The 18,456-nt window shown below is 39.7% G+C and overlaps 1 protein-coding gene across 13 annotated transcripts in view; it reads left to right on the top strand.

Moving 5' to 3' along the window:
- TRPM3 (transient receptor potential cation channel subfamily M member 3) overlaps window positions 1-17,324 on the top strand; it is a 468,388-nt gene extending 451,064 nt beyond the window's left edge. For all 13 annotated transcript variants that reach the window (XM_030003866.1, XM_030003862.1, XM_030003868.1 and 10 more), the window contains 3 exons: window positions 17-216; window positions 1,421-1,553; window positions 10,183-17,324. In XM_030003866.1, the coding sequence (XP_029859726.1) occupies window positions 17-216; window positions 1,421-1,553; window positions 10,183-11,632 (1,783 nt within the window). In that variant the 3' untranslated portion in view covers window positions 11,633-17,324. The remainder of the gene's footprint in view (window positions 1-16; window positions 217-1,420; window positions 1,554-10,182) is intronic.
- Window positions 17,325-18,456: the final 1,132 nt, after the last annotated feature.

Raw genomic sequence — 18,456 nt, 5'->3', positions numbered from 1 at the left:
TTTTCTTGCCTTCTAGCAATACATTTTTTGAAGTCAAATCCATATCCAACCAAGTATGGAAGTTTCAAAGATATCAGCTGATCATGACGTTTCATGAAAGACCTGTTCTCCCACCGCCTCTGATCATTTTCAGCCATATGACTATGATATTCCAACACCTCTGCTGCAGATGGCGGAAGCATGAAAGCGACCCAGATGAGAGAGACTATGGATTAAGTAAGCCTTAGACAATTTACAGAGTGGGACTTTCCAATGCCCTTGGTAATATCTAGTGTTTGACATGAATGAAGACTAAGTCCAGCACCTTGGTAACATTTCCAAGAGAGACCTACTTTTAACTGCAAAAATCTTACCTGAATCATTTAGTTTCACCTGCACTGCCCAACCCTTAGTTTTCCTCAGAGCATTAATGGGGCTATGTTTTTCTGGGATTTTGGGGGGTTGTTCCCCCCTTTGTTCCTTTAAAGCAAGGGGGTTTGTTTTGCTGTTGCTAGAGGTCCGTTATTGCTGAAATTCTTCTTACAGTCCATCGCACTTCCAGATCTCGGTTTTATTTCTGAAAATACATGAGCATTCCTACTTTTTGAGCAAACAGCATACACTTGCCCCCAACACACTTTTTGCCTAGATAAGCTGAAAGATGGTGAGAAGTAATTATTTTGTAGATACATGTTCTCTCCTTGACACTGACTCAAACTGGAGGAGTAGTTTCTCCAGACGCTTTTAATACAAACTCCCATAAGCATGATGGAAAACCTGCCAGATTATTTTGATAACATTTTCTCTCCTCTTCTCTATCTAGTTCTTCAAAGTAGGAGATCTCCACCTCCCCCAGTGTATATGCCAGAGGCGGGGAGCTAAAGGATGTGCATCTCTCCCCAACATTAGCCCATGCCACAGCCCACTTCTCTGTGAGGAGGGAGCTGGAGCCATGTGGTGGCACTGAGATGGAAGTGCAACCTGACTGCTCACCCCCCACTCACATCACACTGTCTGCCACAGCCTTTGCTGCTGCCTGCAGATATCAGCTCTTGCCATGTCAGATAGACCCTCTGTACTCTCAGACTCTTTTCCTAGCAGTCTGCTAATTTGAGTGTATTTGTATTAGGTCACAGGTGGGCTTTGGCTCCCACCATCTCTCCAGGACCTGTCCAACAGCTGTGTTTAGATCTCATGCAATCAAAACACATTCATGTTTGCTCAGCATTTGCCCGCTTAAGTGTTTCTGTCTCCAGAATCATATATAATTGAAGCCACTAATTTGGTAATTAGCTGCATCTATCTGCTTTCATACCAAAGTGCCAGGTAAATTCGAAGCCTGCTTTTGAAAGTTTAGCCCATGAATTCCACAATAAGAAGAATGTAATTAATTTCACATGTTAATCTTTGCCAAATTCACATTTTTCCATTGTTTCCACAGAACTTTTTATAACTGAGGATGAATTGAAAAAAGTCCATGATTTTGAAGAGCAGTGCATAGAAGAATATTTTAGAGAAAAGGATGACAGATTCAATTCCTCCAATGATGAAAGAATCCGTGTCACTTCAGAAAGGTGCACTTTTTTTGTTTGTTCTCTCATAAGTTGATCTGGAAATGTGTTTCTGTTGCCGTTCTCACTCTTCCTTTCTTTTTCTTGAAAAGGGAAACATTTGAGGTATTTTTTTAATAATTCTTAACTAAAAAGTAGAGTGATAAAAGGTGGTGAATTTCTTTTCTCTGTTTTTCTTTTTTGCTATAGCAAATGTTCCTCAAAGTTTTGAAAATGTGAATCTTTTAACCAGTTGTATTAGAACACAACTGACGTAGTGAGAAACACAAATTATTCTTGCCTTTCGGTTCTTAAAGCAGAACTTTAGGGCACAAGTGGTCAGAACACAATGGGAGAGTAAATGAGAGCTCCTCAATGAAAATTATGGCTTTAGCCCTGACCTTCTAGACATTCAGATAAAGAGCAAGCCCTGTTGCAGGATGGCCTTGCTAGGTAAGCTAGTTTCATTGACAGCAGCAGGGATCTTGCCATTAATTTAAAAGGAACTAGTCATTTCACCTACAGCAATGAAATGCACAGAGGACAAAGGCAATACATTAATTTAGTGGAAGTTGCCACTCTTCAAATTCATCAGTTCTAAAAATTCATAAATCTGTTCATCTGCTGTGGTGCTTATATGCTTTCAACACACAGCAGCTGAGCAACAGAGTTAAATTTTGAGGACAGAGTTTGTTGTTTGATTCTTAGCACTGTTACCAATAAATATTTTAGGGCAATATCCTGTCAGATATTCATAAAACTTATGAATCACTGAATACTCCATTCCCTGAATACTCCACTTTAATTTGAGTAACAGAGGTCAGGTGAGTTGTCATTGTAATCAATTACACAGTTACAACACTCTTCTCCTTATACATAATCTTCTAGCACTGCCCCTCATGCAGCTATGACTAAAATATGTTTTCTGTAGGCAAGGAAACACACTTTTAATTTGGCTTTGAAACAAATCTATCCCAGAGCAGGATTAGCAGATATGATACCCTTTACTCATGTGCATTACTGAAAACAGCACTCCTAAAACATGTATTTTAGAAAAGGATATTAGAGGGGAGGCGTGGTAAGGCATGGAATGGCTTCCTCGTAAACAATGGCCGAGTAATCTAGCTCTACTTGGTCTGGAAGAGACAAATGGGGAATTAAATGGTAGAGGTCTGTATAATTATGAGTGCAAGAAAAGGGTGAGTAGAAATCAGTTGTTTGCTGTTTCTCCCATAACAAGATATAGGGGAGCAACAGATTAATCTAGCAGGAGCCCAGGTTCAAAACAAACAAAAATAGGTGAATTTTTCATGCAGTAAGTAGTGGAACAGAGCAAATTCTTGAAAGCTGATGAGGTATGAAACAAGCTGATGATGTCAGCTAAAAGTCTACATGGTTTCAAAGAGAGACTAGACAAGCTTATGGAAAGGACTGCTAAATACATAGAGATCATATTGAGCCCATGAATTTCCCGAGCAGAAAATGTTTAGAGACTGGAGAATATAAGGGGGGAAGAATTACATATGCTTCAAATTAAGTTAGTGGGCTAATTCGATCTGTGGTCCAGCTGAGTACTGTTTTTTCTTGTGTTCTCATAGTCCAGTGGTCAGAGAACTAACCCGAAAATCATAGATGCAGGTTCAAATCTCTGTTCGGACATAGCTTTCCTTTTGGTAGCCAAGGAAAGAAGAGGTATGTTTGAAGCCTCTGTAAATAAGAAGTAATCCAGCTGACACCTCCCCTACATTAGACTCATGCTCTAAGTCCTTGAAAATGAATCTATAACAGTCTGCCTTTGCACACCTTGCTGGCCCTGTTTTATAGGAAAAGAGCCCTTATCTCTATTTTAAATGAATGCCTTAAACATCTCATTCCAGAAGAGTTCACGATTATGAATCCTAAATGAAGACAAGTACCTGAGCCCCACAGAGAAATAGTTCTTAAAAATCCGTTTACTGTAGCCAATAGTGTAATGTGGAAACCAGCTGTGTAAGGGACACCCAGGTACAACCCTATGGGGTACAGAGGCCACTGCTGGACCCAAGCACACTACTAGGACTTGTAGCAAGGAAGTCACAGGTGAATGCAGTTCTCATTTCGTAATAGCTCTTCTCTCCTTGCCAAACCAACTGCAATGCTCTACCACAGAAGGCAAGTGCAAATACTTCAAAGATCTGAGAAATACTTTAAAGATGTTTGAGGAATCAGGGCTATATAGGTATCTTAAATAACACGTTTTACAAACTGGATGCCCAAGTCTGTCATTTTGCCTGCAGTTATGGACAGGGAAGTATCCCTTGAAGTGTTCTTAAACAGCAAAATTCTTTTTTCTAACCTGTGGAACATTCAAATATTTAAAATCCAGATTTGCACTTTATGGTTTCTATATACAGATGTCTTTGTATGATTAACAAGATGTAAAGCAAAGAAAACAGAGAATATGCAGGACTATGAAGTTTCTCTTCCAGTGTAGTAGTAGACCAAGCATGTTAGCATGTAGTAGTAGACCAAGCACAATACCTACATTATAGCCATGAGATATCAGCTTAAGCCAATTAACTCAGCTTTACATGGTGTAAAATTGAACTAGAAAGCCCTGAAAATATCAGTGAAGTTCCCCCTGAAGACATTCCATTTGCAGGAGGCTGAGAATGCTGTAAGGCTCAAGAAGGAAGGGCTGGGACAAGCCTGCTCACTGCCTTCCCTCTCCTCCATGCATCTGTGATACGCTCACCTCTTGCTTGAGCAGCTCCTACTTGCAGCTGCATTTATCAGAGTGCCCCAGGTCCTGCTTGGAGGAAGAACAGCTGCACACCATAGGTGAAAAGCACAGTACACCTGGAAGGAGGGAGTGGGGGGCTAGCACTGGAAGGAAAACCGGAGATGGGAACAGAGTCTTGCTTTGAGGTTCAGCCTAGGTGGGTCCCAGAAGTGGATAAAGGAGCTCAGGAAAACAAAAGAACAAGAAATCCTGTTTCTTGCTGCATTGACCTGGGTATAAATGACTGATTTCAGCTAAGCGGTCAGTGGCTGTGCTGGGTCAGGACCACAGCGTCTTGTCTGACTCACCTACAACAAGCCGCAGTTTATACTATCACCTTGGAATAGTCCACCCTGACATCCTGTGGGGCCTGTCTTGGTTCAGCAATCACCTCACTTGTAACAAAGAACACCACAGAGGTGTCCAGATCTGGTGTCACCACACAAAATCGCTCCTTTACCTGATCCTATCACATTCAGAAATTAAAAGCATGAAACGACACTTGATGTTTGTCCTTCCCTCACCCCAGGTACTAAGTACCTTGGAGGAGCAGCTCACTAGCTACGATCTCACACAGGCACATGGAAGTAGCAGCAGGTTAGTGATACACATCAGAGGAAGTGATTGACTAAGCGGAAAAATACAAAGCAGTACAAAGCTATAAGGTGTTTCCCTTAACTGCATTTACTAGGCAAATCTTGGTGAATCTCCTGGAGACCCGTAAGGAAAGCAAAGTTGGACAAATTCACTTCATTGAATCACAACTTTTCCTGGAGAGCCTTCCTTTCCAATCACTATGAAACTTTCAGCGGCACATTTTGACCAGTACAGAGACATGCGTAATATGATCAAAAAAGACTGCACTACTTTTCTTGATCTGGCATGAAGCCACTAAAGCAATCTCTTCAGTAGGTATTTTTTCCACCTGGACAGGTCTCGACTCTTTCAAACCCCATGCAAAACCTCTTATTGATTCCAAAGGGAGCAGGGTCACATCCTAGCAGTATTTAAAGAGCAGATAAGCTGGTTGGAGTAGATCTTATTATGTCATCCTTGGTACTATATGGTGTCCATTACTACAGCACCTTAATGCTTTATAGTCTGCAGTGCAATTGCACTAACAGCATCCATGTGAATGAAGACATAGTTATTATCTTGATTTCACAGATGGCAGGCTGAAGTGCACAGAAATAGGTTTAGGTTAGTAAAAGGGCCACTACTGAGCCTACCAGATCCGGCCACACGTGCAGAGTGACATTAGGAAAGGTCTGTGAATCCAGTGGCAAATCTGTGGTCACAAGGAGTTAAGTGGTCTTAGGCTCCAGATGGGAACACAGCCAGGACAAGCCAACGTCCTTAGCTTGCAGAAACCACCACACCTGGGAAAATTGGCTGGCCGCTTGCATAGCAATGCTTTACCAAAAGATGTCAGGCAAAGTACCAGTAGCCTGTTACAGGCCTGGGAACTGCTACATTTTATTTAAATAAAACCATTCCACAGTTGCCTATAACAAGCAGGGTCGATGCCCCTGTTAAGTGACTTTCAGTGTCTATAGTCTTTCTGGCAGTTGAAAAGGATTTTGAAGTATGATGCGTTTAAAAAGGACATAAGTCCACAAAAGGAGTTGTGAACCTAATTCTAGCATTCAATTAAGAGGCCTACTTCTGAAAAGAGTGCCTTACTCCCGTTAAATCATTACTTCAGTTAAATTATTGATGAACTGATATGCAAAGGTTAAAAATAAATATAATCAAAATGAATGCCAGCAAAAGCCATCATCTCCCAAATCATAATTAAAAAGGCTTATCACAGGTAATATAAAATCTTTGCCAGGTTCCCAGTTCTGCCCTTTTATTTTTTTCCTGGTTACTGAATATTGTCCTCAGATAGTCAATGTTTGTTTCACTGTTAGAAATTTTTGAGATTCAGCTGAACACACTTGATGCACATTTTACACGTAGCCGCCTCCTTTTCTGTTCTCATTCCCATCTGCTAGGATGGCTTGGCACCTTCTCATACACTGGATAAATCTTGCTGTAAGGAAAAGCACAGGTGCAATGGAGGCATCGTGCATGGATATTGCGATATTTGCCAAAAGGTATCTCCAATGCAGATAGAAAAAAAATCCAAAGCAAAACTTGGGCATTCTTACCTTGAAATAGTGTTTACATTCAAAACTGTTCCTGAAGGAAATACAGGTCTAGCTGTCTATTCACTGAGTGCAAGATCATCCAACAATATGGGAAAATAGAAAATTTCACTTTTTAAAACATTTTAAGGACTAGATTTTGACTGTATTTCTCCAGAACATATCTTCTTCTGTCCACAGTGTTTGGCTGATATGATTTTATCATGTTTATAGTAGGATTACTCACAGAGCATGGTGCCGTTCTGTGTGATGAATGATTGCAGAACTGAACATCAAATTAATATAAGAGAATATCACTAATTAAAATAATAATATTTGTTAAAAAATCTGGGAGTGGCCATATGCAATATATATTAAAAAAGGTGACTATTCAGCTAATAGCTTTGGGTTTGGAGATCATCATCACTCAAGCTTTCTTTTTGTGAATAAAATTATATAGCCAGGGCCCATCCAGTGTAAATACATGTATGTACTTCTCAGTTAACTATGCGCATCTGTGGTTACCCCTGGTTTCTGAAGCCAGACTGCACTATCCTTATCTTGTTGAGTTTCTATATAAATTTCCTACTACTATCAATGCAATCACATCTGTGATTACTTCCATGGCAACCAACAAACCATGTAACTCAAAATTGTCTCTTTATCTTGGCCAGCAATACCACCAGTGTTAGATTCTGTGCCTCTGGCAGTAGCTAATAGATCATGTTCAGGGAAGGCAGGACAAATACATGAAGGTATGACTCTAGGTTCCTCTGGGATGCATTAGTTGTGCATTGCTTAGCCCTCACATGAATGCAGGATGCAAAACTGATATGCACTATGGACAGTTCTGCTAACATTCCAGATACAAATATGTAACGAAGTGCAATAATTCAACTGGCTATGTTTGTATTAAAAATTATTTCACTTGTGTACATCTCTCAAAGCAAGAAAAAAAAAGAAAAAAAATATCCAAGACTATCCAGTTAGCTTCACAGAATGTTCTAAATTCATTCCAGTTCTTGGGTAACTGTTGCTGGGGTGAATTTTTTTTGTTGGTTGTAATCTAAGCATCCTCAAGTAAAATCCAGGAGATTTCTCAAATTGTTCCATATGTCTGACAGCCCTAAAATTATGATGTTATATCTGTTCATGATCTTGGAGCAGCTGTTACAGAATATGAATGTGTGACGAGGCACTCAATTATTAGCTGATAAAAATTTCAGAAGTATAATTATTTTTATAAAATAGCAGTTCAGATAACTAATAACATGAGGGAAAATTTAACTGCTTCCCATATAAACTTCTCACTCACTATGGAATTATATCCTGTGCTTGCAATAATATTAATCTGTTTTGTTGGAGAAGTTGGTAAAACTGGTGCCTAAATGATAATAAGATGAGTAGAATGAGATTCTTTGAAACTGCTGGTTCATTTCTTAGCAGTGATTATTTGTTCATTCATCTATTGAAATCTGATCACAGCAATACAGTTACTGCTTCACATTTGATTTGCTGTGTTTGTGCTCTAAAAACTCATGATCTTCAACAGAAAAAGCCCATATTTCACAAGAATGTGAGACTTGCTGTAGGTAGTGGTGTCACACTTCTCCCTCTCCTCTCTTGTACGGGCAGGTTGCTGTTGCTCATCACCACAAGCTAGTCAGACCTCAGTGTTTCACCAGCTAACGTTCTGTGCATTAATTAACAAGGCATTAATGCTGCCCAATACTCATTCACTGCTAAAATCTGGTTTCCTTCTGGGCAAGTGTCATGGTTTAACCCCAGCCAGCAACTAAGCACCACGCAGCCGCTCACTCACTCCCCGCCCCCCCCAGGGGGATGGGGGAGAAAATTGGGAAAAGAAGTAAAACCCACGGGTTGAGATAAGAACAGTTTAATAGAACAGAAAAGAAGAAACTAATAATGATAATGATAACACTAATAAAATGACAACAGCAATAATGAAAGGATTGGAATGTACAAATGATGCGCAGTGCAATTGCTCACCACCCACCGACCGGCACCCAGCTAGTCCCCCGAGCGGCAATTCTCCGCCCCCACTTCCCAGTTCCTATACTGGATGTGACGTCCCATGGTATGGAATACACCGTTGGGCACTTTGGGTCAGGTGCCCTGGCTGTGTCCTGTGCCAACTTCTTGTGCCCCTCCAGCTTTCTCGCTGGCTGGGCATGAGAAGCTGAAAAATCCTTGACTTTAGTCTAAACACTACTGAGCAACAACTGAAAATATCAATGTTATCAACAATCTTCTCATACGAAACTCAAAAACATAGCACTGTACCAGCTACTAGGAAGACAGTTAACTCTATCCCAGCTGAAACTAGGACAGCAAGTAGGAGTGTTTATGGTGTTGCCAGTTCCAGTTCACTCGTCCTGTTGGAAATTCAATTAGCAGTATTAGATGATGATATTTATCTCATCAGAAATCCTGGCTATGATTGACAGGGCACCTATTAGCTTCTGAGTATGAATTGCACTAACAGGCAGAGAGCAAGAGACTTGTGAAGAGAAAAGTGTGGAAATCCTGCCATTTGGTGTTTGTCACTTCTCTGTTCATTTTTCAGTGTCTACAGGAATGGGGAAAACCAGAACTATAACCTTAAAAATCAGACAAATGTAGCTATATAAATGTGTTGCTTTTAATACTTCTTTGGCAGATAATGGAGGTCCCTGCTCTACCCTTGGGACTACAACCAGAGAAAAAAATTATGATAAGAAATTTCATATCTGCTAAAGGCAATTTCATTGTGTAAAATTAGAGGACTCCATGTAAATCCTTCAGTAGAGATGTTGTAGAAGCCAGAAAACTGAAATGGTTGAAAGCCACAGGCATAAATTAGTACACAACTCACCTTAAAGTCAAAAACATTTTAAAATGAGACAGATCAACAGTGTAGAACAGAAATACTGAAGTTTAAATTAGGATCACACCTTCAATTGTTACCTATTAATACCTTAATATAACTTTTTATTTATATATTATGATAGGTAGCTAATAAATAACTTTAAAATCCATCATTTCAATCCCTAAACTATTACACAGACTACCCAAAGCACAGTCACAGTAATGGAGCAATCTTAGTGTGTGTACCCTATCGTAGGCTGTTATTTGGTTTGATCAGTGTTCTCCTCCCTGCAGTTTTTATGCATACTTTACTTGATATTACCTACATCAATACAATAGCTGATACATTTTTTTTTCTGTATATGTGAGCTAAAAATTAATCAGAGGACAAAGAGACTATCTCCTTAGGTCCACATAGCACTAGCTGGTGTAAATCTGGGGCGAACACCAGAAAAAAAAATGGGATGTTACCCACCTTCTATGGCATATTGACCATTTTCATTACTTCATTTAGTTCTGCAGTTAACTGTGGTGGTCCTGCCTGTGGCACAACTGGGGACAATGTCATGTGATGTCTGCTCTAAGCGTTATTCATTCATAACAATCTAATTAGAAGTTTTGTCAGCAGAAAGGCAGCAAATCATAGTACCATTTGCACACCCAAACCCCCCTCTATGTTATGCAGCAGACACCCCTGGTTTAACCCACTGGAGCAGTTTCATAAGCGAGTAGTATTTGTTTGCTAAACCTCTTTTAGCAGGGTTTTGAAGCAGATGAGGTGGTATAGACTGGCTTTGAATTTTAAGGCCTTTTTGTTCCCATTTGTTTTGGTGACCTATTAGCTGAACACCACTGCTTTGTAGAAATTAACCTGTTTAATTCTTCCCTTTTTAAGGGTAGAGAACATGGCCATGAGACTGGAAGAGGTAAATGAGCGAGAGCACTGCATGAAGGCCTCTTTGCAGACCGTTGACATCAGGCTTGCTCAGCTGGAAGATATGATGGGACGAATGGTGACCGCCTTAGAAAAACTGACCGGGATAGAGAGAGGTGAGACAACCAAGATACGATCCAGGACTTCATCTGACTGTACTGATGCAGCCTACATTGTGAGGCAGAGTAGCTTCAATAGTCAGGAAGGAAATACTTACAAGCTTCAAGAGAGCATAGATCCCACAGGAGAGGAGTCCATGTCCCCAACATCTCCTACAATCACACCCCGCATGCGAAGCCACTCTTTCTATGCAACAAATATGAAGGACAAGTGTGGGTTGGAAAAGTTTGAAAGTATTTTTAAGGAAAGATCTCCAAGCCTGCATCGGGCTATTAGTTCCCACTCGATAGCAAAAGAAGGAAAGGTTCCCTTAGCCCCTACCAGCACGTTGTCGATTGCCCCAGACTCCAGAAGGCCTTCATCTTGTATAGACATCTACGTTTCTGCCATGGATGAGATGCATTCTGACACAGAGCCTCTCGACAGCTCCATAAATATTCTTGGTACCGGAGATGCAGCTCTGCAGGCTCACATAGCCTCTTCCATTTTAGCTAACAGTGCATACGTTAGCAGTACACCTGGTGAAAAAATTTCTGGCAGGAGTCTTGATTACGAGGAAACCTCTGGAATAGAAACAAGAGCATTTTCTTCAGACTATTCACAAATCACAGATTGCCAAATCCCCTGGGATTCAGACCCTCCCTTGTATCACACTTTAGAGCGATCTAAAAGCAGTCGTTATCTGGCTACAACGCCATTTATTCTGGAGGAAACGCCAATTGTGAAATCTCACAGTTTTATGTTCTCTCCCTCTCGAAGTTACTTCAGCAGTCTTGGTGTCCCAGTCAAAACAGCAGAGTACACAAGTATTACGGACTGCATAGACACGAGGTGTGTGAGCGCTCCCCAGGCCATCGCAGAGAGGGCCAGTTTCCCTGGAAGTCTTGGGGGAAAAGTGGAGGACTTGGGATGCTGCCACCCAGAGAGAGAAGCTGAACTAAGCCACCCAAGCTCTGATCATGAGGATATTGAGTCCAAAGACAAGAAGGGGATCCTGTTACCTCCTCAAGACGGCAATGCTACAAGAACTCTGGCCAACAGCATCCCAATTCCAAAAATAGAGCGGGCCAACAGCTACTCTGCGGAGGAGTCCAACATGTTGTATGCGCAGCACACACGGAAGAGCTACTCTATCAGTGACAAACTTGACAGACAGCGAAACACAACAGGCCTGCGAAACCCCTTCCAGAGGAGTAAGTCTTCAAGGCCAGAGAGCAGAGGGGACAACCTGTCCATGAGGAGACTGTCAAGAACGGGAGCCTTCCGCAGCTTTGAAAGCAAGCACAGCTAGGCCTAGACAAAGCTCACCAGCAGTCTAAGGGTCATCTGCTCTCCAGTCCATTTTTCTTAGCAGAATTTAAAAAAAAAACTCACATCACCCCTTGTCAACTCCAGTTGGCATTAGCCACCGGTCAAGGGAGAACATTGTCAGTCTCAGCATGGCCCACTGAGTTACTGCATCTTGACCCAGTTGACATTTGCACTTAAGGAAAAAGGGAGGGATGAAAGCTTTACAAAGACTTCAGTAAACAACAGGAATAACAAGCCCCCTTTATGAAGTCACAAGAAAAAAATGAGTAGGTTCAGAAATCTGCCTTTTATTAGAAGGCATCCTAAGATCTTTGATCATTATTCAAGTTTTTAGGATGCAGGAATTAACTGGCAAAAAGAGACGTACAAATTAGATGTTCTAAACTTCAATCACGACTTCTTTTTCATCTGTTTCACTGTTGTGATAACTGATGAAAAGCATTTGTTATTTCTGTAGGAATTGGCAGCAAACAAACCTAAAGTCTCCCAAATCCCTTGCATCCCACACTTGTGGTAATGAAGAAAGATGAACAAGATAACAACTGTAACGTTCACTTGTCTTTTTTTGTATCAGCTTCTAGTGCCACAAAAAGTTTATATTTTCAAGAGCAGAAAGGGAAATGAAATGCCTTTTGTACTGCAAAACAGTAAATGGAGGAAGAATTTATGTTAAAATATCAGGTGATTTCCTGTATAAAACAGGCATTCTAGATTCTAGCACAGCTGAGCAAGCTCAGGATGAATGTAATTAAGCGGAATAGTATATATTTATTTTTTTACCACATTTGTCATCAATATGTTGTCTCACTAAATCAAAGGATGTGATGGAACAGTAAGAACAGGGTAATGAGAGGAGAGCACAGTAATATTGTAAGGTTCTCACTGCTCCATTTCATTATGTATACAAATTGGGGAGATTTATCTACCAGGCTGCTACCAGGGTCTTCTTGCTGTTCCATTTCAGCTGCCGATTTTTCACATCATTCCCTCACCTAAAAATATACACCGTTTTGGTTTTTTTTTTTTTTCATGAGGACTTGGCCATATTTGAACATTTCAAAATATACAAGATTTATCAAGCAGTCTGAATCCAGATTAATGCACTTAGACTGAAGTTGCTTAAGGGAAAGTGTTCTTGGCAGAGGACTGGAAAACACTAAAAAGTACATGTGCTTTCAAGGTAAGTTAACCAAAGTGAAACTGCAGGTTTCTGTAAACAGCAAAAGCCATCGGTTGCGACTAGGCTTTCACCGTTCAGCAGCATATCTCACAATGTGCATTTTAGTAGGAGAAAGTATATCTGAACGGTAGTGCAGTTACAGGCTTTGATTGAAGACAGTCATAACTCCACTGACCCCACCCATGTTCCAAGGGTCCACAATGTCAACCAGGGTTTCAAACTTCTCATGAGAAGATATCACAGTGGTCACAGGTAGAAGGGTATGCAGAAGATAGGAAAAGGGTGGAGAAGTGTAAACTGCAACTGGATCAAAATTTCACATCCTTTATGAAGGCACAACTTTAAAGCTTGTAAAGATTTGAAGCTAGTGCTATTAAAAATTAAAACATCTCTACAATGACCAACACCTGTGTAGAACCAGCTCCTTTTTGTTATCAAAAATGAACACATGCGAGTGGGGTACTTACTTCCCATTATTTAAATGGGAATTATCTTCCAAATCTCTAAGGCAGCTTTGAAAATGCAGGCTGACGTTTTCTCACTGGGATCTCACCCTGGGAGACTCTGAGCACTGTACAAGAGCTAAGTCTGAAAGGCAACAAACCCAGACATAAAAATTATCATCAGCCTCAAGAAAAGAGGCAAAGAAGGTGAAAACATTTAGGTACTGAGTCACTACGTGGGAAATTTCAGGAAATAAAGAAATGCAGCATGGGGACTTTAAGCACAATGTGTTTCATACTTCCTGGACCAACGTGTTCCTTGCTTTCTTCTATTTGATCAGGCTTTCAATGAGCTAAATTCCACCAAGACACCGTGTTTATGCAATTGCCTTGCAGTCCATGTGCAGCGTTACGGTCACATGGCAACACCGAGAAAGGTCAAAAACCTTTCTGTGCATTATGAAGCATGCTTGTGACAGGCTGATTGTTGAACAATAGCAAAACGCCCAGGGGCGAAGGAACTGGTGTTTAACAATCTGCTTCAAATGTGCCAACTTTTGTTAGCAGCCTTTTCCTAAGGCTTCTCCAAATCTATCTATCCTTGGTGAGTAGAGGGGGATATTCTCACTTTGTTTTCTTTGCTACTTTTAAGAATGTCTGCTAAAACTGTTCGTGGACTCTTCCACCTTCACCATATTACTGGCCTACTCTAGAGGAACTTCAGATTCATTAGAAATTCCTCAACAGCGCTTAGTGAATTAAGGCATAGGGCTGTCCTCTGGGGTAGATTTCATTGCTTAGTTTGTCAGGGTAAAGGAATTTGCCAAACCCAGAAGCTGTATAAATGTTTAGAATACAGCACTTTATTGATCTGGAGCACACATTCCAGGTAAAATGAAACAGGACACTTTATTTACCTCTTAAAATTTGCCATTATATATAAAATGTAAATTCAGATGTTAAAAGTGTGATTGCAAGATGTCAGAACACTACTTTTCCTGAATGTTTCCCATTTATTCTACAATGTGGTGTCTATAGAATATATTATGATGGATGTTAGATTATTTTATCTTCACTTGTTTTTTACACATTGCATCAAACTGCTCCTTTTTGAATTTGATGGTAAAACACCCATTCCTTGCAATGGGACCAGATTTCCCACTCCTGATATTATGACCATTTAGTGAGAGTAGAAGTTTTATCATCCATCATCATGTAGCTATAGCATGTGCCATATGACATATTCTGTATCAAAGGATAGCTTATGAAATAGATATATATACACACATATATACATATCTCCCATATATAAACCAGTATAGTTGTGACATGTGGTAATATTAGTGAACGTTACAGGACAGTTTTAATATCACATTATAAGGTCTTGTTTGTAAATCTGTAACATTCAATAAAATAGCACATGTTGCATCAAGCATTAAGTTCCACTATCCGATTATTAGCTTACATATGGAATATGCATTTCTGGTCACAGTGTGTAAGTTTGGTATGTTTCACACATTTCTCTGTATAGCTCCACATAAATGTCTGTATGAGCTGATGTATAAACCTCTAATGAGCCACTGTGGGCTGTGACAGGTGAGTTGTGATAGTGTGAAAGATGAACTGGCATGTTATGCAAAAGATTATAAGATAAATGAACTTTAATAATATTTTGAAACTCAACTGAACTTAGCTGTTTGTTTACATATGCTGGCCGACTGAGGAAGCGGTGTACAGTATTTTATAAATATTTTCCTATAGTAATCCGTTCTGTTGTTTCCAGTTTAAGTGACGCTATTCTACAGTTGGGGTATACACTTGTCCTAGGTATTGGATTATAGCACATTATTCTTTCACAATAACAGTGTGATATGACTGAAGTAGCTTCTCTTCCTTACAGTCCAGTCTTTTTTTGTGTCAGTGAAAATGCATGCATTGTTCCATGAGTTTCTTTGGACTACTATGAAACTTAACATTTTGCTATTGCCTGCCTGTAAAGATGAATCCAGTTAGGAATGAATTCAAGCTTTTGGATGTTTACATTATTTCCATTATGTTTGATCTTTAGCAAAGTAAGTGATTTTTTTATTATTTTTAAATGACAATTGTATTTTATGAAATTGAAATATTCAACACAAAATGCGAACCTACAGCAGTGCTCAGACATTTGGCTCTCTCTTTTTTTGGAAGAGATAAGGTGCTACATTATTGTTCTTAGCACAAGTGCCAGTTAACAAATGGCAGTGAGGGGATAATTTGAAAATACAATGAAAAACCAAAACATCCATTCATCCACATAAGGAAATCCCTCTGGGTTCCAGATATAGATTGCTTTTTTTTCATTTTCCATTTATAGATTTTTTGGTAAAAAAACTAATTTGTACCTTTTGTGGAATGGATAGCCTTTTGTCAGGGGATAAATATCTTAGTTAGGTATATTTTTTGTATGAGAAGATAATGATTTGTTTCTTAGAAACTGTCAGTGCATGGAAAATGCAGCTACACAAAAAACTGCTAAAAAAAGTGCTGGTAGCAGCACACAGCCTTAGTCCAATGACTGCAGTCGGAGCAAACGAGCATCTGTCCTGAGAGCAGAAGTTATCAAAGGTATTAGCTTAGAGTGAGCCAGTGAAACAAAATTCTCTGTAAACTCATGGTGCAAATTTTCAAAACAAGCATAAATGTCTTGTTATGTTGCTCAGGTTATATACATAAGAGGATCTGATAATCACCAGAAGGGAAAATGTGAGCTGGTCATTCCTGCATTTCCCTAGGAATACTTAAGTAGTTGTGATGTCTCTCCCCTACTTAAAAATAATAGTATATTTGCATTTTTGCACAAATATGCACAATTGTTTCAACAGAGGCCACATTTTCAGTTCTGTTAAAAGATAGCAGGTATACATCATCTTCTTCAAAAGAAATGAGTAAGCTTCCTAGCATCAATTTTCCTTCATCCACCTCAAGTAACAGCACAGTCCAAACTGGGCAGAAGTGAAGCGTTGGGGGTGTCTGCTTACCTAATGAAACTCCTCATTCCTCTAGATGGCATTCACTGGCCTTGCCACACATTGGCATAAAAGCAGTAGTGTTGAATGTGGAAGGAGTGAGTTTCTGCCCCCCAGTGAGAGTTATCCTGCTTCATAGCCAGTCACAGGGTGAACACTACAGGTCACACAGGCTTCTCTTCTCTGAGACTGACTACGATTATGGTCTTACTGATGCTGGTGCAAATCTGCAGAAAATCCACTGATTTTTGTCGAGTACTCTGACTTTTGTCAGAGGATGGATTTATTCTGCATTTCTAACTCTGTATTACTTTGAGTCATGGCACACATTATCCTAAATCATCATCAAGTGGGAAGTCTAATGACTGAGCCATTGAGCCAGACTGGTTGTGAAACAGTCTCTGACCTTTTAATTTTTGCTGTATGCTTTCAGATCTCTTGTAGAGCCACACAGTACTTATTTCAAAAAGCTATTAGGAAAAAATGTTTGATTATGAAATTGCTGCTGTTTCTGCTGCAGAGAAGTGATAACTCTTGTTTATTTTAGTATTTGGTAGGGAGGGGGAAGGGACAGAAGTCGGAATTGGCTGTGAAATACAATTTTATGCCTGCACAAGAGTAAATTGTATTAAAGTTATATCCTTCTTCCACCACTGCAGTTGTTGTACATGAGGAGAGTCTATATGCTGCTACTGCTGTCTGGAACAGTGTTTGCAATATACTATACTAATAGCTATTTAGTCGTTTATTATTTGGGCTATCATTTGTAAGTGTATAACAATCATTTATAAAGGGAGAAAAATGATTAAAATGTCATTTTAAACAAATTCCTACTAATATGAAGCTTTTCAAGTATGATTTGTCTAAATGTATATCACTAGGGAAAACGGTCCTTTCTAAAGGTCTACTGGATTCACAATGCACTTTTAGACTGTGTTTAGATACATAATAAAAAGCAGAAGTTGGCAATTACTACAGTAGAACTTTCTGAAATTTCTGTAACAATTGTTTTGCAATAAAAAAAAGAGATGTAGTTCAAAACATCTGTTCTTACCGGAGCATTTATTTACGGTCATTTGCTTTCAAAGCAATAAAGCAATGATGCAATGGCAGCTGCTTTTCTCTAAGGTCTCTCACTGCTCTAGTTCTAACTTTACAGCTTTAAAGAAAACCAAAGGGTTTACACTATTGTGCACAGACATTTTGAATATTGTAAATTATTACCACCTCCGAGATCAGCTGTGATTCAGGTGTCCCTTATTCTTGCCAATATCAGATCCCAGTTTGAACCACAAGAGACATACTTGTTGGTGTGTTAATTTAAAAGGAGGGAGTAGTTTCTTTTATTTGTAGCTACCATTTCAGCAAGGGGGGAAACATAAGCATTGATTGCAGATCTTCTCTAAATTGCTTCCACATAGACTGGAAGAAGCATGCTCCTTTGTATGGCAGTGTCCCCAGATCGGTGGCATTGCTGACTCCTGTAGCTAAAGAAGGTTCATTAAAAACAAAGGGCACCGAGTAATCCTCTAGTACCTATGACCTCCTCTGAACTGGTATCTCACCTTCCTCAAGAAAGAAGTCATTGTCTCTCTATTCATGCAGCTACAACCAGCTCTGATACTTCCTCACAAAAATGCTGAAAAAAAGGCACTGACACAAAATAAGCCAAGGTCAGGAGCTGCTGCCTCCACAAATCAGCCTTCGCTGAGATAATAACATCTTTTAGCTAAATGCAAAAGAAACACAGGAAAAAAAAATATCCAATTGAATAAGAAAGATATCAGATACTCAGAACAGTTCTGCACAGATCAGTCACACTTCAGGAGAGGAATGATTCAGAGAGGTGTTTTTTATTTCAGATTTCTGAGAAGAAAATGTTAAATTCCTTAATCAGATTTTATCTAATCCGTTCTTAGGGACTGCCATTCAGTGAAGACTATGGGAGCTTTGAAGCTTTAAAAAAAGAATTAAAAAAAAAAAATCTGTGTCAGACAGTTGTCATTATGCTTCTTTCCAGGTAACACTGTATTTCTGGTCTCCCTGGGATTTTTCACAGTAACAAACTTCACCTAAACTCAGCCAGTTAGTAAGTGCTGGAAAAAAGCAACATCACCAGCCTTGATTTTCATTCCCATGAGCTGCAATCTTGTAGCCTTTAGGGCAGTGGTCT

Source organism: Aquila chrysaetos, chromosome Z (assembly GCF_900496995.4).
Source record: "Aquila chrysaetos chrysaetos chromosome Z, bAquChr1.4, whole genome shotgun sequence".
Classification (NCBI taxonomy): domain Eukaryota; kingdom Metazoa; phylum Chordata; class Aves; order Accipitriformes; family Accipitridae; genus Aquila; species Aquila chrysaetos.
The sequence above is the reverse complement of the archived record's forward strand: the minus strand, read 5'-3'. Positions and strand labels throughout refer to the sequence as shown.